This window comes from Colletotrichum paranaense, assembly GCF_030867605.1.
Source record: "Colletotrichum paranaense strain IMI 384185 chromosome Unknown Scaffold_25.1, whole genome shotgun sequence".
NCBI classification, from domain to species: Eukaryota; Fungi; Ascomycota; class Sordariomycetes; order Glomerellales; family Glomerellaceae; genus Colletotrichum; species Colletotrichum paranaense.
The window spans coordinates 246,117-265,735 of record NW_026848983.1 but is presented as its reverse complement, the minus strand read 5'-3'; the positions used below and the strand labels follow the sequence as shown (position 1 = coordinate 265,735).

At 53.2% G+C, this 19,619-nt stretch overlaps 7 protein-coding genes across 7 annotated transcripts; 5 read left to right on the top strand and 2 right to left on the bottom strand.

Moving 5' to 3' along the window:
- Positions 1-53: 53 nt before the first annotated feature.
- CPAR01_16474 (uncharacterized protein) lies at positions 54-2,068 on the bottom strand (the record flags this gene model as incomplete). The annotated part of the gene is made up of 5 exons (XM_060500719.1): positions 54-186; positions 285-368; positions 437-640; positions 922-1,786; positions 1,852-2,068. The coding sequence occupies 5 exons, from the start codon at positions 2,066-2,068 to the stop codon at positions 54-56; spliced, it is 1,503 nt and encodes a 500-aa protein (XP_060340632.1).
- A 1,351-nt stretch (positions 2,069-3,419) lies between these two features.
- Positions 3,420-5,562, top strand: CPAR01_16473 (uncharacterized protein; the record flags this gene model as incomplete). The annotated part of the gene is made up of 4 exons (XM_060500718.1): positions 3,420-3,464; positions 3,537-3,698; positions 3,754-5,490; positions 5,551-5,562. 4 exons carry the CDS (start codon positions 3,420-3,422, stop codon positions 5,560-5,562), a joined length of 1,956 nt encoding a protein of 651 aa, XP_060340631.1.
- Positions 5,563-6,285: 723 nt separating this feature from the next.
- CPAR01_16472 (bin/amphiphysin/Rvs domain for vesicular trafficking) lies at positions 6,286-7,586 on the top strand (the record flags this gene model as incomplete). The annotated part of the gene is made up of 6 exons (XM_060500717.1): positions 6,286-6,317; positions 6,392-6,473; positions 6,547-6,629; positions 6,693-7,293; positions 7,353-7,484; positions 7,551-7,586. 6 exons carry the CDS (start codon positions 6,286-6,288, stop codon positions 7,584-7,586), a joined length of 966 nt encoding a protein of 321 aa, XP_060340630.1.
- An 870-nt stretch (positions 7,587-8,456) lies between these two features.
- On the top strand, positions 8,457-9,333 carry CPAR01_16471 (uncharacterized protein; the record flags this gene model as incomplete). The annotated part of the gene is made up of 3 exons (XM_060500716.1): positions 8,457-9,013; positions 9,105-9,209; positions 9,267-9,333. 3 exons carry the CDS (start codon positions 8,457-8,459, stop codon positions 9,331-9,333), a joined length of 729 nt encoding a protein of 242 aa, XP_060340629.1.
- An 860-nt stretch (positions 9,334-10,193) lies between these two features.
- On the top strand, positions 10,194-11,495 carry CPAR01_16470 (uncharacterized protein; the record flags this gene model as incomplete). Its single annotated transcript, XM_060500715.1, has 1 exon — positions 10,194-11,495. One exon carries the CDS (start codon positions 10,194-10,196, stop codon positions 11,493-11,495), a length of 1,302 nt encoding a protein of 433 aa, XP_060340628.1.
- Positions 11,496-11,631: 136 nt separating this feature from the next.
- Positions 11,632-13,781, bottom strand: CPAR01_16469 (WD domain-containing protein; the record flags this gene model as incomplete). Its single annotated transcript, XM_060500714.1, has 10 exons — positions 11,632-12,382; positions 12,434-12,534; positions 12,590-12,649; positions 12,710-12,871; positions 12,928-12,948; positions 13,005-13,130; positions 13,191-13,268; positions 13,332-13,408; positions 13,470-13,509; positions 13,716-13,781. The coding sequence occupies 10 exons, from the start codon at positions 13,779-13,781 to the stop codon at positions 11,632-11,634; spliced, it is 1,482 nt and encodes a 493-aa protein (XP_060340627.1).
- A 3,699-nt stretch (positions 13,782-17,480) lies between these two features.
- CPAR01_16468 (uncharacterized protein) lies at positions 17,481-18,796 on the top strand (the record flags this gene model as incomplete). Its single annotated transcript, XM_060500713.1, has 3 exons — positions 17,481-17,741; positions 18,179-18,301; positions 18,413-18,796. 3 exons carry the CDS (start codon positions 17,481-17,483, stop codon positions 18,794-18,796), a joined length of 768 nt encoding a protein of 255 aa, XP_060340626.1.
- Between the last annotated feature and the right edge of the window lie 823 nt (positions 18,797-19,619).

The following is a 19,619-nucleotide window of genomic DNA, read 5'->3' as shown; positions in this document are numbered from 1 at the left end:
CGTTGCATCTCGCTCTCTTTCGCCCTTCCACCGTCACCTCGAATAACAGGTCGTCAATGGTGCACAGCGCTCTCTCGGAGGTTGCTGCGTTTGGGTTCGATCAAGGGGTGAAGTTGGGCGAGGAACGTGATGGCCCACATGAGATAGCAGCATGCGAGGGCAAGGAGGAGGGAGGATCTCCAGATGCTGTAGATGATGGTCAGCTGTGTGTTTCTGTCGCAGTGACGCATGGAATAGTAGTTCTCCGATTGCGGCATTTTGCTTCGAGTAGAGGGAAAACATACATCTGCGTGTCGCCCTTGGGAGACAAGAACCATGCGCCAGCGCCCATCGCGACGACGATGACGAGGCCGACGAAGATGCTGTACCTATTGTTCTCTCATGTCAACACACATCGATCGCCAGAGTACGCTCGTCTATGGGAGGGGGAACACACCCTTGCGCCATTTTTTCTGCTTGATTCGGAAGAGGGGTGATTTTGGTGGATGTGCAGGTATGTCGGGTTTCGCGTTGATGTCGTCGTGCTGCTTCGTCGATTGCTTCTGTCGTCGTTGGGAAGGCTGAGCTAGGTAGGAGGTCCTGGACGTCAGTTGTGGGTGCAGCTGTCGGCGCAGTGCACCAGCCGGCAGCTCGACCGTTGCTGGTGCTTAGTCATTCCCGTCTCCCCACCTGGTCTTCCAGCCTGCAAGAACCAATACAAGTATTTTATTAGTCAATTTTCATGTCACTAGTACTATATCCTATAACTCGAGGTTTGAGTAATATACGTCTTTCACTTCACGTCATGCAACTAAATCAGACTCAATATTCTTGTATCATTTTTTTTCATTTTACATGATGTTGTGCATTAGTCTTTGATCTGATGCCCTTTGAGCCATGTCTCTAGCATCTAGAGCCCTTGCTCAAGAGTCGTTCTCGTACTTGAGGCCAGCTTCCTTTCTTACGGCGCCGTAGATGCCAGCCATATCACCTGATGGTCCTACGTGCTCCTTGACAATCTGTAGGTGCCTATCGGCGTTTTCAATATTTGGCAGCCGTGTCCCTGCGGCTTTGGCAATAGCCATGGCGTGCCCGGCGTCTTTCCTCGCCAAATCAACGGCGAAGAGCGGTTCCTCCCTCTTGTAATAGTCACCCTCCAACATGCGCACCGAGTACGCAGGGTAAGGGCTGCCACCGAACATGGCGTCGACAAACTGCTTCACGTAGCCGGTCCCGAGCCCGCTCTTCTCGGCAGCCACATAGGTCTCAGCGAGCTGCTCGACCATGCCCAGGATGACGGTGTTACCCAGCACCTTCAACGTCGACGCCTTGTGGTACGGCTCGTCAGCCATGTTGATCTCGCGAGCCGCCATGGCATCGATATAGGGCCGGATCTTCTCGATCGAGGCCTTGGGCCCGGCAAGCACCAAGGTAGCGTTGCCAGCTGCTACCATGGCGGGTGCTCCGAACACGGGCGCGCAGATGAACTCGGCGCCCTTGTCCAGCACCGCCTTCGCGGCCGCTTCTGAAGCGCCGGGAGCTATGGTTGAGCACTCGACAAAGACTTTGCCCTCAAGTTTCTGCTGCGATGCGGTTGCGAAGATTTCCTCTACTGCCTGGTCGTTGGCGACACATGTGAAGATGATGTCGGCCTGCGCGATGGCGTCCTTAAGCGCCTCGACGACCTGAGTCTTACCGGCGGGCAGGCTCTGGCTCAGTTCCGTGGCCCGCTTGGTGGTGCGGTTGTAGATGAGGAGTGGTTTGTCAAGTTTGGACTTTTCCGCAATGTTTTTACACATACCCTGAGCTGGTGAGCTCGCATATCACAATCGGAACGGGGTTTTGCGACTCAAAACTCCGGGTACGACTCACCCTGCCGATGTTGCCGAGGCCGATCCAAAGGAGTGTCTGAGCCATTGTGAAGTGTGGTGTTTTGTAGATGACTGTGGTTGACAAGGATGGCTAGTAGTAGATGAGGTTGGAAAAGAATTATGCTATTGTAAAATTCAGTGGAATACAAGAAGTCAGGAGAGAAGTGTGTCGTTAATGAGAATGCAATGTAAGAGAAATTCAATGTAGTTGGTGACATGTAAGCGGCGGCATTAACATGCCGGAAAGCCCCTCAGGGTCTCGGTCAGTTGAGTTTGAAGAGCGAGGTGACGACAACGGCTTTGCCCGAGCGGGGTTGCTTCGGTTCATCATAGAGACCACAGCGGCACTTTCATCGGTAACTTGGGACAAACAATGGCCGCTAAGAAATTGGCTAGCATAGGTAGTGTATAGAAAAGAGCATCTCGAGGTTAATGGAACGGCAATATGCCAGTATTAACTAAGGCCAGGTAAGGTGGGTTGTCAAGTCACTTAGTTCTATTCTACGGCGTCTTAACAGTAGTTGAAGACGAATGATCAACCAACGGGCTTACAACTTTGCTCCACTGCATAATACGCTTTACAACTTATTCGGGATCTTTTTTTCCACGCCAACGGAGCTCAGACGGCGGGAGCGCGTGCGGAGTTGAGCAAGGCAGTCCGGTCGATTAGTGTACATCTACGGCTGTTCCCGTCCTCGCAGCTGTGCCTTGGGGTGCCAAGCAGTGAGAGAGTCATACTATACTAGAATGCCTGTACCTTTGTTGGTTGACGGCCGTTAGTGTAAGTCGTGCGAAGCTGCCGCTCATGAGGTTCTTTTTTTGCCCCTTGTCACATGCGAGCCATTTTTTCAACATGTAAGCAATTGCATCGGCAGTGCGCGGTAAGAGATGAACCGCGCCAATTATTGAGGTTTTTTTGCGATTGGTGATTTGTCTTCTCTTACCTCGTCTGCTTGTCCGACAGCTCGCCTCGGTGCTCCGGTAATACTTGACGGTCGCCGATGGCGGTCCCCATGATGGAGACGTATCTGTTCTTATCGTCTTATCAGTACGCCCTTTGGTAGGTCACCTTGACTCACAAAGTGGGAATTTCTCGGTCGGGGGGACAGGGCGGGTTGCAGTTCGTGCTCTCCCGGCCTAAGCCAAGGTCCCTTTCCCTTCGTCACCGACTCTTAAACTCTGCCCGACATTGTTCCTGCAACTTCATTCAGACCGGCGCGATTCAGTGCTCAGACAGGTCCCAAGGACGATCCGGCAGTCAGTATCATGGCTGTCTGAAGGGATGGATCTGCTTTGACCCGCCCGTCTCTCACGACGCTGCTATTACGCTGTCTCTAATCGGCTGGTGACTTGATCACAGACACCAGCTTCTTTTTTTGTCTTCACTTGCTTCAATATTATATCTGCTCTTGCTTCTACCCTTCACGAAGGAACAACAGGATTGTGTTCAATCCGGACTTATTATCAAACATCAAACTGCCTCGCCTTCTATTCGCTCATCACATTGCCACTGTAGGCCAACGAAGCACATCACGGGCATACCCTACACTTCTCGCCGTTATCGGTAAGATGCGGTCTCCAGCGTTCAAGCAAGCAAGCAACCTGGTTGCAAGGGTATGCGTTCAAATTCTTAATTCCATCACGTCTTCAAATCGTCGTGCCCAGGCCTTACAAGCTTCATATTAGGCACCGTTCGCCCTCGACTCTTACAGCCCGCCCAATTGCAGACTTTACCACCGCCCGCGGTTAGGAGGCACGCGCCAAGAAGAAGCCTTACAAAGTGCCCTTTCAGCAGTCCGCCACTCATCCAGCAATCAGGCCCGCGAGAGGCAACGAGCTGAAGACAGAGTACTTATTGAACTCCCGCTCCGTTTCTTCTTTCAATCTCTGACATGAGCTGCAGGACTTTATTGTATCAGTCTTAGAGGCCTCGGCCACTCGTCGTGATGCCAAAGGCTACCTTCAAAAATATGCCCCTCAGTCCGGCGAGGATGGATCCAAAAAGCGCAAAGTTTCCAAGTCGCAAGAGGGACCTGACCAAACTTATTCATCCATTCGAGTCATCAATCAGGCGCCAAAATTCATCCAAGGCACTGAATTTAAGGCCGAAACCGCCATTCCTGAAGGCGAACCCATCAATTTGGCAATTGTCAAGATACGCCTTCCTCAGGATGTTGACGACGAGATGCTGAATGCTATCGCCAAAACCCTGACCCAACTTAGGAAATTGGGACTCGTGAGCCTTATTGTCCTCGATGGAGGGCAAATATCGTCCCGAAAGCTTCTTCGGGAGCAGTCATGGAGAGTCCAGCAAGCCATTGAGACATTTGGCGAGCCAGGGAGCATTTTGCTCGATCAGTGCATTGCCGAGGCTGAGTCGCAGACAGCGCAAACGAAGGGATTCATGCCTTCGGGCGTTTATATCCAGCACCCGCACCTTCTGCTGCGAGCTCTGCGAGACAATGCGATTGTTGTAGTACCTCCAGTCACCATGGCACACAACATGAAGAGTATCGACGTGGTGGACGCTGACGAAACCATCATTGCGCTGACCAAGTTTTTCTGTGGTCTTCAATTCAACGCCTCCGAAAGCCCCGTTGGAGCGCCTGACTCCAGTCTCAGCCCTGGCGCCAAGGTCGCCTCAGTCGAAAAGGTCATCATCCTAGACCCAGCTGGAGGCACACCTCTGTCGGATGCACATGATGATTCATGTCATCGATATATCAACTTGGACCAGGAATTTGAGGGCATCATGTATGGCCTCACGCACCCTACAGGATCAGAAGCGCGGCGAGGTAAATACTCCGAGAGTGTGCGCCAGCTCCACGCCCGTAACCTCGACCTTTCAAAGAAGGTGCTTGCGATGTTGCCCTCGACTTCTTCTGCCATAATCAGCACCCCGTCTGCTGCAGCAAACAAGCCGATCCGGCAGTTTACAAGCGTCACAACACGTAACCGGCAAAACCCTTTGATTCACAACCTCCTAACAGACAAGCCAGTATTTTCATCATCACTACCGCTCGACCGAGTCCGCTCTGGGAAAAAGGGTGACATGACGTCCGGCGAGACCCATGTGGCAACTTTGGTCAAACGCGGCATGCCACTTACAGTCTATCCTGATCCCACAATCAGTGCCTGGGTGCCACCACGACCGGGCGGCCCTCGCTTGAGGCTCACAGACACCTGTATAGACATGCCACGACTAGTCAATCTCATTAACGACTCCTTCAACCGGGAATTGGACGTTGAACACTACTTGGAGCGTGTCAACGAGAACCTGGCCGGTATCATCATTGCAGGAGAGTACGAGGGTGGAGCAATTCTGACCTGGGAGAAGCCTTTCGGGCTGGATGAGGAGACTGCATACAAGACCGCTCGACTGGTTCCGTACTTGGATAAGTTTGCGGTTCTCAAGAGCCGCCAGGGAAGTGGCGGAGTTGCAGATGTGGTTTTCAACGCCATGGTCAGAGGCTGCTTCCCAGAAGGCGTCTGCTGGCGTAGCCGACAGGACAACCCCGTCAATAAGTGGTATTTTGAGAGATCTCTGGGCACATGGAAACTCAAGGACACCAACTGGACCATGTTCTGGACAACGCCACACCTCCCACTAAGCGACCCGAAGCTATTGGATTACGAGAACGTTTGTCGTTACATTGAACCATCTTGGGCAGACACAAAGCCGCCGGACTAAGACCTCCAGGAGTGGCTCTGAAGAGGAGTTCCCTGTGGCAGTATTACCATTGGAATGGGTGGGGTCAGATGAAGCCAAATTCATAAAAAGAGAAATCAAAAATCCGAGATCAACGTTAATTTCTATGCGTGTCACACATGAATATGCTTAGCTGAGCCGTTGTGCATATCTATTCGTCGACGCCACTGGCTTACATGTGGGACTTAGTTGAAGGACGGTCATCAAGCAAGGTACCTAGCTATTCTTTGAAAGTACGACAAAGGAAACGTGCATGTAAGCAAGGCCTATAGTTTCCACCTGGGAGCAAGAACCTACCCAGCTAGAATCTGCAGGACAAACTGCTGCTGGGTATCTTTAAGTAAGGTAAGGTAAGGGAGGGATGCATCCACCAACTACGAGGAGACAGTCACGACAGTGCCATCCAAAGATGCGTAAGTACGTACCGAAAGGTGTTCCATAAATCACGTGCGCTAGTGTGCGCCCATTCCCTGCCGGACCGATCCACCTGGCCAGCTGCCCCTGGGTAGCTTGTGACAGCATGCTGGAGGTTGCTGTGCAGCCAATTTAACATACTGGATACCTGTCTATCTTGCTTCAGGTCGCAGGCAGGCACGAGGCAGAACTCCCGCATCTACAACCCACCTCAACCCGTTCAACAGGCACTATCGTCAGTGCCGACTTTCCCGCAGCGACCGAGTTGTTTTCTTTTCCCACCTAACTTTGTCCCATCAAACCACCGCCAAGATGGATTTCAAGAATCTCGGCAAAAGCTTCACGTGCGTTGTCGCATACCCTTCATGTCAGCGGTCGCGAGTGCTGTATCCAGGCTGACGAATTCCCAATAATGCAGCTCCTTTGGGTCCTCAATCACCCCTTTCGCTTCCCGTACTTTTCAGTACACCAAGGAGCAGCTTGGCCAGGCCGAGGACAAGGTACTTTGATTTCTTTGCGCTAATCTGATCAGTCATTCAATTAAGCAAGAGCTAATCGCCTCGTCCTCCATAGACCCAGCTTCCTCCCGACTACATTGATCTCGAGAAGCGCGTCGATGCCCTCAAGCAGGTCCATCAGAAGATGCTGGCTGTAACGTGAGTTCTCGACGGAGAGGCCCCATAAGCCGAAAACCGACCACTAACACCGATGACCCTAAGCTCGCAATACTCGAACGAGGCCTACGATTACCCGCCCAACATTAAGGAGACCTTCCAAGATCTCGGTCGCACCGTCAGCGAGAAGGTTACTCTTCTTTCGTCCGCTGGTTCCCCGGCCGAGGCCCAGGCAGCCCTGACCGCTCCTCCTTCGGCGAAGCCTCAGCCCAAGACCTTCAACCATGCCATTGCCCGGGCCAGTCTGTCAAGCAGCCAGGTCCTTCACCAGCAGCACACCGGTACGGGCGAGGATCCCTTGGCTACGGCGCTCGAGAAGTATGCCTTGGCTATGGAGCGCGTTGGTGAGTCCCGCATGGCCCAGGACGCTCAGATCCAGAGCCGCTTTCTTGCCGGCTGGAACACGACCTTGAACACCAACCTCAAGTTCGCGACCCGCGCCCGCCAAAACGTCGAGAAGTCCCGCTTGACTCTCGATGCCGCCAAGGCCCGCGCCCACGGTACCACTTGGAAGATGGGCCCCGGCGCCACTCGTCCCGACGAGGGGCAGCCGCAGGAGCTGAGCCCTGAGGCCCAGGAGGAGATCGAGAAGGCCGAGGACGACTTTGTCACGCAGACTGAGGAGGCCGTTGGTGTCATGAAGAATGTCCGTACACATGGACTTCTTGCCTACACGAAATCGGTGATTGCTAACTCTCTTTACAGGTTCTGGATACCCCTGAGCCCCTTCGCAACCTCGCCGACCTGATTGCTGCTCAGATCGAGTACCACAAGAAGGCTTACGAGATCTTGAGCGAGCTCGCCCCGGTTGTCGATGGCCTGCAGGTTGAGCAGGAGGTTAGTCGCGCCTCGAACTACGAAGTATAACAAAGACCGATCCGTGCTGACGCCCTTTCGCTGCAGGCCAGCTACCGCAAGAGCCGTGAGAACGCCTCTTAAGCGGCTGGAGGTGAGCGCCTATTTTCTTGATCGCCGCCGCCTTCGCAGTATAGCAGCTTCATCGTACCTAGCTTCGGCCGATGTGTAGCGAACTGCCAGCATTCCGCGGGTTGATGTGCTTGAGGGTTGGAGGAAGCCCGATTGCTTTCGTTGCAGCCGGTGTGGCTGGGGCCGCGTATGTTACGCACCATGCATCGTTGAGAGACGACTTGTTTCTACTTCAGCCATGTGTGACTTGAGGGACTACTTCAATTCATTATCGACGCCCGAAACCCCCATGGTAGGGTGTGAGAGCGTCCTGGTTACGTCGTTCAAGGTTGATTTTACGGCTTCTGAATATAGAGTTGTTTTCATGTTTGACGAGTTCCGAACGACTCCCAGCAATTGCGGCTGGCAGTACGGTTTGGCACAAAATTCAAATGGCTTGTCCGCTTTATCAATCCAGTGCCAGCCTACATGCCTACCTATCGTGTGTTCATGTCGAGAGAGTCTCTCGTTGGTCATGATATCAGTAGTGCATCATCGATGAAGCGTCATGCGAATGACAATATTTGGTTCCCAAATTGCCGTCACCACTTCACTCAAAATCTTGAGTGAAGCACAGAATGCGGCCGAAATCCCTAAGCTTGTCAAATGCATGTATTGGATTGGAATAAATGCTATCAAAAAGCGATGCACATTTGCACCTCCGAGAGTGTCTGACTGACAGAATAGAGTCACGTGACTCGGAGTGCTGACTTATGTAAGGAAATCTACTGGTCAACGAAATCCAAGCGACACTACCTCCCCAAGTGCTGCCGACCTTGCGCTCCATAGCTCAATTCACCGAACACCCGCGATCTCCAATTCGAGCCAATTGATATCGCAACCATGCGGAGAACATTTCGCCTGCTCGCGGGCGTCAAGCCTGCTCGCTATCTCGAAGCCGGCACCCCGACAGGTCTCACCGGCCTCTGGACGCACAACAGCCCGCGGTCGACGCTGCTCTACCTGTACGGTACCACCCTCGAGAAGCTCCAGACGGTCCCCGAGTCCTCCCTCTACCGCCAATCGGTCGAAGCCATCACGAAGCACCGCCTCAGCCTCGTCGAAGCGACGGTACCGCCCGGATACCCCGAGTGGGAGAAGAGGGCCGAGCAGATTGTCAAGGAGAAGCCCGAACAGTTCCGCCTCGTCAGCGGCCGCGTCGACGGCAGCGGCGCGCGGACGGTGAAGCTCGGCGGCAGGACGTTTGTCGTCGCGACACAGCACGAGGAGCAGGACGTCCGCTACGAGGAGTGGGACGGCGAGAAGGACGAGGGCGGTACCCTGGAGGGCCCCCGTAGCGAGGCCGAGCGAAAGGACCACCAGCTTCTCGCCGACCGCAAGGACCTGAACGATGTTGCCAAGGTGCAGTGGGAGGCGGAGCCGCAATTGACGGCCGACCAGTACGTTTTTGTGTTTTCCCGGAGCAGGACCCTCACATCGAGACGGTTTTGCTAGCAACGGGGAAGGGGGGCTTATACTGACATGTTGTAGGATTTCCGAGTTGGAGACCAAGATCGGAGCCGGCCTCATTGAGGAGGTCATTCAGGTTGCCGAGGGCGAGCTGAAGCTCGTGGATGTGATGACCCAGGCCAAGGTGTACGTTCTTTCCTCTCTCATCCATTTTCTCCCGACCTTGCTAACAGCCATAATCAGATGGGAGGACCTTGAGGAGAAGCCTGTTGAGGGCCAGTGGACTTACTTTGAGCGCAAGTCTGCGTAAGCGGATGCTTGTAACTGCTGAAGACACTTGCCAATTCTAGATAATGTACATTAGGCGACTGTGATGACCAAAGATACATCGAGACGTTGCTTTTTTTCCCTTCCCATGACTTGATGCATACACACACAAAGGCAGCTATCGTGAAAGTGCCTCTTTTCCTACGTTCCATGCTGGACTATGGGGTTCAATTCCAGGAATTTACCACAACATGACCTTTGTCGGTTGTTGAGTCTCGAGACGGGAAAAATGGGTTAGTTGAGGCTTTGCTTGCCTTGCCCCAAGATCAAATAGAGCTTGAAGTGCGTAGTACCTCGAGGCAGGTCAAATTTCGATCAATTGGAACTAGCAGCTGTACGGGACTATCGTGATGACAAGCTTACAAAGAAACCCAAGAGTTGGGGGGAAATGATTAAGCACGCTCACTCCGGAGCGATACTTCTTAGATCGAGTTAGGGTGAAGAGCAGATGAAGATCAAGAACAAGGCTGCCCTGGACCCCTGATCACAATATTTAGCCATAGACAATTACTTGAACTGAATTCCAACAGAAAGGCAGTCATGAAGTCTGGCGCTAAGTAATTTCGAGCAGCTTGTTGAAGCTTCCACGTCCATCCCTCGATGCTTGGTACCCTTGTGGTAGACACAGTGTAAATAAAGCAGACGGCCCCGCTTCACTCTTGACCGAATTCTCACCACACACTCGCCTTACTTACACCACTACCTCAACCTCACTCAAGCCGACCAAGAGAAATGAACCTTCAATAACAATACCAACATATTCATAAAATATTCGACATCGATAGCTCTACCCGTGTTATCAGAACCTCATCACATGGGCCCTCGCACTGGGCGAAAGCGACCATGAGCCAGCCAGCCACCAGCCGCAAGAGGTCTGCCTCAGCGATGTCGATGAGCGACAGCAACGAGTATAGATACCAGTCTCAGCTCCCCAGCGACTCCATCAACCCGCTCAGCCATACTCCTTCCATCCTCCGCCAGCTCCATCTAGCCGGTCTCGCAGAGACGGATGAGCTGCCCTCGAGGACGCAGCGCAAATTTCCGCACCGCCACTGGCAGGACCCAGATGCGCCGGCCCGCGTAGGACCGTCCGCCTCGTCGGCGTCTCTATTAAAAGCGCTCGAGACCAGCGAGGTAGAGGAAGGCGAAGAGGATCTAGAGGAAGAAGAAGACGACAAGAAGCGCCGCCGCAAGAAAAAGGACAGCACCCTAAAACCAAAATACGCCTCTGAAAAATCCCCCTTCCGGCCCCTCGTTCGGGCAATCTACGGCTTCCTAGACGCCGGCGACGTCGCCAACGCCAAGCGCGCCTTTGGCATCCTCGCGCGGTCCACGGCCCACGGCAAACCCGTCGACGTGCGGCGCAACCACTACTGGGCCCTCGGCGCCGAGATCCTCATGCGCGAGGGCGGCAGCGCGCGCGCCACAGCCACGGACGACGAGGCGTACCCGTTCGCCAACGCCCCGCGTGTGCGCGAGTACTTTCGGGACCTGATCCAGCGGTTTCCTTACAACTACAAGCACCGTCACGCCGTGTGCGCCGTCGACTTTTGGCCTGCGCTGTTGAGTTACGAGGTTTTCCAGGTGCATGCGCAGCACGCGGCCTCGTTGAGGCGGGTGAATCGCGAGGCGGAGGATTGGGAGGATGAGTCGTGGCAGGAGCCTTCTTCGCTCCTCGACGGCGGTGCCGGGTATGACAGCATGATGGAGGGATCCGGCCTCCGGTCGTCTGAGCAGGTCAACGGGCGGGACACGCGGCTGCGGCAGGCGAGGGACCAGATCCGGCTCAAGACGCTCGACATGCTGCGCGAAGTGGCGGGCCGCATGAACGACCTGCTAGAGGATCGGCCTTTTTCGCACAGCGCCGAGCTGTGGCGGGTGCGCGGGATGGTGTCGCTCTACATCGGCGACTTGCTCATCCCGTCGTACACGCTTGACGAGGAGGGCGGCCAGATGGCGGAAGCCAGGGCGCGGCGGGAGGCGGAGAGGAATAACGCGCGGAGCAGCTTTCAGAAGATGGCGGAGCACGGCGGGAAATTTGATGCTTTGATTCAGAAGCTGATGGCGCCCGTTGAGGAGGACGAGGGACCTATGTTGCCTGTCTTCTCGTCACTCCCCTTCAGAGAGTATCGTACAGCTAGCTAGAAGCGCTGGCCAATACTATTCTGACGCGGAAAACTAAGCTACCTAGTCGAGAGCATCAGAGAGGTTGAGACGGACCAAGGGACCGTCCTCTCTATCTGGTGTTACCCTCCAACACCCCTCCATCCTATTAAGTCACTCACGCATCCTTCTTGGGTACCCATCTCTGGAAAACAAGAGCAAAGTTGGAGCTACCCACAACGACGCACCATTCACCTCCGGGGCTCCAAGCAACCTGTCTACCAACGAAAGTCGAAGCGCCGCAGTTCTCAATCTTGTGGGGCTTCAGAGGCACCTGAGGGTTGCCGACGGTGAACTTGCCATCCCACGTCTGCAGCGTTTCCTGGTTGTACTGGGCCCTCAGCTCGGGAATCTGCTCGAGCTCCGTCCGGTGAGCCTTGTCGGCCGCCTTCTTCTCTCGGACCGTCGGCGCGGCCTTGCCGTTCGTATTGGCCCGATGGGTGATGGCCGGCAGCCAACTGGGCTTCAGAACGGCCTCGTCGCCGTCTCTCTTGGGCCTCTTGACGGCGTTGACGTAGTCATGGAAGCCTGTTATCTGCTCAAAGTCCCAAAAGTAGATTTTGCCGTTGGCGTTGCAGAAGGCTAGAATAGGGTGCTGATCGGGGACGAAGTGCAGCTTGAACCGCATGAAGAATTGCGGGCCGCAACCGAGCGTTTGGAACTCGATGAGCCGCGTGTAGGGAGCTGGACATTCTGCCGAAACGCCCGGGCTGAAGGCAGAGCGGGTGAGATTGGCCGGGTTGATGGTTGTCGGGGCCATGGACTGCGGAGGGGGCGGGTCCTGGGACGAGAAGCCTTCAATCTTCCACAAGACAATCACATCATCGTGGCAGGCTCTAGAAAGAATGTAGTCGCCATAGAAGGACACGCTGTGAGAAATCAGTACTGTGTAATATGCAGTTTTTCAAGCAAAGACTAACCAATCCACGAGACTACTGTGAACCTCTGACGTTGAGAAGTGAGGATAATGAACCTCCACTGGGCGGTCGGTGTGCTCAGTGGGAAGGTCTGGTACTGTCCACTGTGCGGTCTGTTAATCATGGGACATGGGAGCGGCGCATGGAATTATTGCCTACGAGGTTGATAATCTGGTCATGGCCGGCGGAAAGAATATATCGGCCCGTGTCGTGCCATGCCTATACACAAGAGTTAGCCTCAGAGTTGCGACCAGGACGCGGCAATAGAGCTATACGTACCAATGTTAGCAGGTTCCAGTAATGACCTTCGCCTCCAAGAATGCACAAGCAGGGCTGCTTCTCATGTTTGGGATCTAGACTCCATATCCGGACTGTCGTATCGTCGGAACACGAGGCGATAATCAGAGGGTCTATCGGAGACGTGACCACGTCACAAACGTCCTGAAGATTCATCAGCGGGAGCCCCCAATATGTGATATTATCCAGACATGACTCACTCCGCCGTGGCCTACGAGACACTAAGTGAGATGTGAGCAAAACCTCTGCAGAATACGTTGGATGTGTCTCAACTCACGTTGACGAGCTTCTGTTCGATTATGTCGTAAACCTTGATCTTGGCGTCTTCACCGCCGTAGCACAATAGCGGCCTGCCGGTCTCCGCGTCTCTTGTCCAAGTGCAGGAGTAATTTCTTGCCTCAGTCTTGATTCGAGTCAGTTGCCGAGGCTGCTGTGGGTAATTTGAATACTAGGGAGGACGCACATCATCATCCCGTATTATGCTGATAATTTCGCATGGATTCGAATCGTCGGCAGCTGCAGTGAGGCGACAAACTATTATCTGGAGAGGAGGTCAGGGCTCAAAGATCACTCCCAAGACAAGTACTCGGATGCAGCAACTTACATGCTTCTTACTGACGGCGGCGAAGACGGGTCTCGCATCCAATGGCTGATAGGGGCAGAATTTGACATCAAAGAACTCTGAGGCGAGATTAGCCACGGTTGATAGCATGCCTCGAGATAATGCTGGGGCGGGGCTTACCAGGCACCGGATCATCTTGAGCGAGGAACCTAGTGTCATCCTACAACTCATGTTAGCGGAAACTCTATTGAACGGCAAAGAGCCACGTAAAGAACATGGCATTCTCAATGTAGCTATTGCAGGTGGGATAACTCTGATGGGAATCCATAGATACACGGGTAATGGAGAAAAGATAAGAATAGACTAAGAGCAGTAAGGGGTCATCGACCCCAGTCCGGCTAGCTCAAAGAAAGGGGGAGCAAGTACCTCGAGATGAACCGAGACTCTCAGTCTCGGAAAGTCATATGGAGTTGGTGTTGAGGTGGGGGCCATGACAAAATTGAATGTCAATAGAGGTCGGAATCGGAGGACGCGTTGAAGGCAACCCAGGCCTGAAGTTCAGAGATGGCCAACCGACTCTTTTGCGCGGAAACTTCTTGCGGATAGTCTTGTCTGTCAGAGTGCAACTGCGGGCGGAGGGCGTGAGAGGGAGGCAAGACGCGTCGAGATGCAGTTGATAACTCGAGATTAGCTTTGTGTTTATTGGCGTGTGTTTTGTGCAAGGACTCTTGTTAGTTGTAGCTGCTCTGGTCCCAGGTCATAACCTCAAGTCGGACTTCCGTTACGGGTGCACTAAGTACCTAGGTAAGATAAGGTAAGCAGAGAGAATTGACAAAGAGCAAGGCAATGCTATACAATGAAAGTGGCAGTTGGCAACAGAAAGAAATCGGTAAGAATGCTCCGTGTCTAGCGCGTGAACTCAAGGTACGGTGTACCTAGGTAGCAAGGTAATGAAGCAATGCAGGGCAAGGTAAGGTAGCTCACCTAGCAGGTAAATTGCAAAGGAAGGAGACGGAGCCCGGCAGGTGGGGCTTGCGTTTTCTCACTTGTTCTCGCCGAATGTGGACGTGAAAAGAGGAAACTTTGAAAATAGAACACGCAGTCGGTCGCGCACTCGTCAATAGGAACTTTCCGCTTTAGTGGGCCGCCCCGTGGTTGACGGAACCTCGAATACCTAGGTACCTAGTCAAGGCCGGGCCGGGGCCGCTGCAGCGCCCGAATCAGTGGAGGAAGGGGTCAATTGGGGTTGATGATGGAAACGCCTTTAACGGTTGCGCTAGCCCTCGAACAGCACCGGCCACGAGAACATCACATCAGCAACCTCGAGCCATTTCCGATTTTATCACGACCGGGATTTCTCCAGGTCCCCAAGCTTCCAACAAGTATGAATTTGGGCCACATTTTGCACCATTTTCTCTCATCAACCCCGCCTCTTAATAAAGACTGAGCGAGTCTTTGATCAGGAACACCTTCATTGAAATTGGGAAAACTACCTCGTTGGGACAACGGCTTATTTCGCCCATCTACCACGGTGTGAAGCAATTTTGTGGTACAAGTAGGCATCGGCCACTATGTTGATTCGCGTTCTCGGTCTATGAAGATGCCTTGTCCAAGGAGTGACTCGGTCCAGAAGCTCGGATCTGCCCCAAACCCAAAGTATGAATGGGTACGTCAATTCGATGTGTAAACCAAAGATTGTCCATACAGAAGGTGACACGCGAGCGATGATACAAAACTATTGTCATTCGGTCATCATTGAAACTACCATGGCTGAGAAGTCAACAAAACCGGCTGCGTACTAACGTATCTACCTGGCGGGAGGGCACAAGGGCGAGCAAACATTCAGAGAACTACCAGCTGCAGGTTCAAAAAGACCTGCGATTTCCCCTTCGGGCATATGACAGGGAAGGAGGCGATATCATTGAGGCGCCGTCAAATAACAAGACTTCAAACCCAAAATGTCTCCGTCATTTTTGCCATGTTTTGACAGCAGACTCGGAAGAAAAATGATATTTGGGGACGGGGATGGCTTCCTAAGGAGGGTGATTAGGATGTGATTAGGAGGTGATTGATCGAGGAAACGTCAAGCCTTCCTCGACATCGAAAGCCTAGGAGGAGCAACGGGATGTTGAGAAAAGAGAGGGGAGACAGGGCTATTAGATCGGTCGATGACAAAAGAGACCGGATACTCTTGTACCGTTCCAAGAATTGAGTACTTGAAGTGCGGAGCGAAGTTTGGCACACCTACCAACCTTTCTAGGGCAATGGCACCTTGATGAAGGTATCCAAGAAAAACTGAGTTGTCGTCCGGTACCTCGGAACGCTGTACCTCCCTAAGGAACCCTACCTTAACACCTTACCTACTTTACCTCGCCTTGCCTTAGGGTCCTTCTTTCCCCGGGGTGTGTGTCCTGCACGGTTCGTCCTCCGGGCCAATTCCATGTCGAATTGGTGCAGGGAAAGAGCGGATCTCCAGGGATAGTGGATACTGGTGTGGCCGCACCGGCTCTTTTCCTGGCCCGCGGACACTACTACTCTACCTCAGCACCTCACTTGACGCTACGCTACCTACCTCACCTCACAGACCAAGCCATCTTCAAACGTCGACTACTGAAATGGTTTCGCGTAGTATCTGTACGAGTCTGAGACCTCTCAAGCAGATGCCAGACGGCTGATGCCGCAAGACACCATTATGCAAGCGCTGAGCATCACCTAGCATCAGACTAAAGAACGCCCTGCATTATCCAAGAGGCAAACCAGGCGCGAAAAGGTATGGAGGCTGATTGTTGCGGCGCCGCGTGATATCCAAGTCTTTTGTGTAACGTGAGAGCTCGTCTGACTAGCTTCTCATCATAGTTTGATACTCAATTCTCGAAAAACGATACTGTTCCCAGGCTTCGTCTCTGCATCCCGGTACTCATTGCATTGCACACAGAATGGCAGTAGTGCAGTACGACATCAGCGCAGGCACGAAGCATTGATTCCTCAATCGCATTCGCAAGACAAAGAGGCACATCATTTGAGGATACGTCAGCTGGCATCCAGGGATATGAGAAATGACGGCGGGTCGCCATCTTCAAAGGCCCTCGTGTCTTGCAAATTCTCATACCGCCCAATCGTCGAGTCTCGATGCCAACCATCCATCACCGCATTTCGATATCGAGCCTGCATCGCCCTCGTATGTACAGCAAGAAATCCCATTATGCTCCGGCCTGTCAATACCATACGTCTACGGAGCACTGTACGGATCCCTCCATGTCTGTTCAACCCCTGACAGCTGTGTCATGGCAATTGGGATCCGCAAACTGTTAATAAACCTGTCCCGTCGTGGGTCTTTGTCCGTGGGCCATGCTGGGTACGCCGCTGCGATATCTTTCATGTCGGTCGCACAAACCATCCGCCCCCCGCGACCTGGCACCGCGTTCTCGGCATGCTGTCTACATGTGGTTCACGTCACGAACGGACATCGAGGGCCCCTGCAACTTTCAAAGAGACAGTCCAATTCTTCATCTGGTGAAGGAGAGGGGAACAAAATGAGTCTTGAGGCAAACAGGATAAAAGTGTCCAGTCGATATACACATTGCATATTCTCTAGTAAGGTACCTAGACATCGATAGCTACTTTCAAGATACTCCGTACGAGCGGCGCATACGTCTCGAGCCTCCAACGATCAACAGCTTCCCTCCACTTTGGGTGGTGTTCAGATTAACTTCTCTTCATCTGGCTCGAGTACGCTCAACATTGTTTGTGTTGACTCCGAAAGTGTGCCAGAGTTACGTACGTTTGGCGAAAAACAAAAAGATTGTGTTATTGACGATCTCATCTGTTGAAATTCAGGGGCCTGGGACGACGGAAACATCCGTACGTAACGTTCTGGCAAGAACGACCCTCCGCATCTGACTTGGCAAGGACTGTGCACGAATGCCCCCTCGGGTTTTCCGAAGAGGAAGAAGTCGTGATAATTACGAGCAGGGACAGTTTGAAGACATGGGCCACACGAGCTGTGGCTTTCGGACTGGCTCAGGGATCCTAGCAGTCGATCCCAACTGGTGAACCGGGTTCTGATGTCTTCACAGCTGTCAACTGAAGTCAGACATCAAGCTATGCCTAGCAGAGCATAGCGCCCTCCCCTGCCCGGACGCTCAACCCACACGGACGCCATTTTAGCCTTTTTCACTCCCGTTCACACGGATGACGGGCGGCCTGACGAGGAGACAGCAAGCGTCAGTGACGAGAGCTTGGGGAAGGGAAACGGGCTCTGCTGCCCTGCAATATCCATCGGCTGTCAGTTCGAATTGGGATAAAGGGCCGCGTTCTCGCAAGCTCTTCCCAAACAAGACAAGAACTGTCCGATCACCCCTGCGAGATCCCCAAACCCCATGTCTGCTCTCGATATCATGGACATGGGCATGGCAAAAGAAGTGGACAGCTCGACGCAGAAGCTCGCAGCTCGTTCGTCAACATGAGCTTGCTGTTGGTTTTGGATTTTCAAAATCGAATGATTGATGACGGAAGATTTTCTCTCATCTAGTGTACGGCAGCTTGTTCTCGAATGCGTGCAATTCCGCGAGGCGAAAGGCTATGCATCAACCCACAGCATCGCCAATGCCCGGCGAAAATGTCGGGACTGACGCGGTTCGAGGGTGATCTTGCTCGGATTTCGGCTCGAAAGAGCAACAGACCAAGGTCTCAACTATCGAGTATGGATATATGGCGGCAATTTTAACAACTAGCCCGGCCCTCACTGCGCGAACCCATGCACACGCAGGTACCAGCGGCTGTTGTCTATCATCTATGCTCACTATTCGACAGTTCGACACCTCCGGATGGCGCTGGTTCCAATGGCAGCTGTTGGCAGACAGCTCGAGCGAGTCCATCCGCGTTCGAAAATGTTGACGCTCGATGCAGGACGTTGTATCCGGGCCATGTGGACAAGGATCTTAGGTTCCAGCTCTGCAATGTTTCTCAACGGTTTGTCTCAGCAGTATCTAGCCACCATTAAACGGCATGAAGTGACTGTGCGGCCTGTCTCCAACGCGGCGTGGACGCTCGCACCGGGTAGTAGGCAACTTGGCACGTTGTGCGGCAACGATGCCTGCCTGACCTTGTACGATGTTCTGTAGATTGGTTACCCGCTCCTCCAGGAGCCGGGGTATAGACTGGAGGCTGGAGCTCAGTGTCGGAGACACATCAATCCCTCTGACATCCCATCCAAGCACCCGGCAGAGTGTGTAACATTTAATCAATGTTCATCGGGTTCGCGGTTGAGTATGGCCGGGTCCCTCCGAGCGCAAGACTATGGGAGTAGTATCCCGGTTCGAGAGTGTCTACCACCACTTGGTACATCACTTCATTTTGCCCATTTTTTTTCCAGCCCTCCTCCCCTCGGCTGGGAGAGCAGACGTGACAAGCTGGGCTCTGATCACCATTGGTATGATTTGTTGACACAGCATTGCTGTGCCTGGAGGCGGCTCGACAATCCAAACATGGGCCAGGGAGGAGGATAAAAAAGAAAGAATAAAAAAAATGCGCCAGATATGAAAACAAGGAACGGGCATAGTTGCATTTTATTCTGCCCCGCTGTCAACGTCAATTGAATAAGCCCCTCCCCCCATCAACAAGCGTTGCAATCTCGGGGGCATTCATAAAAAAAAAGGTGGCTGTATTGGTCCGGATACAGAGTAGAGTTGCAGACGATCGCCGATTCCTCCGCTGCCACCATCTACGGATACCTTGGTAACAGAAAGCAGCATAGGGATGTTATCACACACGCTATATCGTCGTCGAGGGACAGATGGAGTCTATACGTGTAGCTGGTTGGAACAGAACAGAGCAGCGCGGCACGGCGGGTAGTACGGACGTATGTAGGTCAGCTAACCGAAGCGATACTAGCTGAGCAGTCTTATTCCCTTATTTCCCATGGAGGTATGGATTGGCGAATTATACTGTGACATGGAGGACATAGCTCCAGCTGGGCTACGTATGAGTTTGGGGGGAAAGACACTCTCGAACCCCTGCCCCTGTCTTAGTGCCCTTTTATGGATATCCGTACACGGGCATACGGTGCTAGACGTTGGGAAGTGCGGATACTGAGCTGATGGGTACTGCTCTGTCGCTTTGTGTTATCCAGAGAGTCTGTCACTCTGTGTAGGCACCAAAGTAGTTGTACTTTTTGGTCTGGGGGGATGGTGATACCCTGAAAGCGTGGCCCTGGCGCGAGAGAAGATGATCATGACCCAGGCAAGCCGCACGGCATCCGCAAGGATGGATGATGGATGATGGATGATGGATGATGGCTACCTATGGAGCCTGGCACGTCTCTGAGTGTTC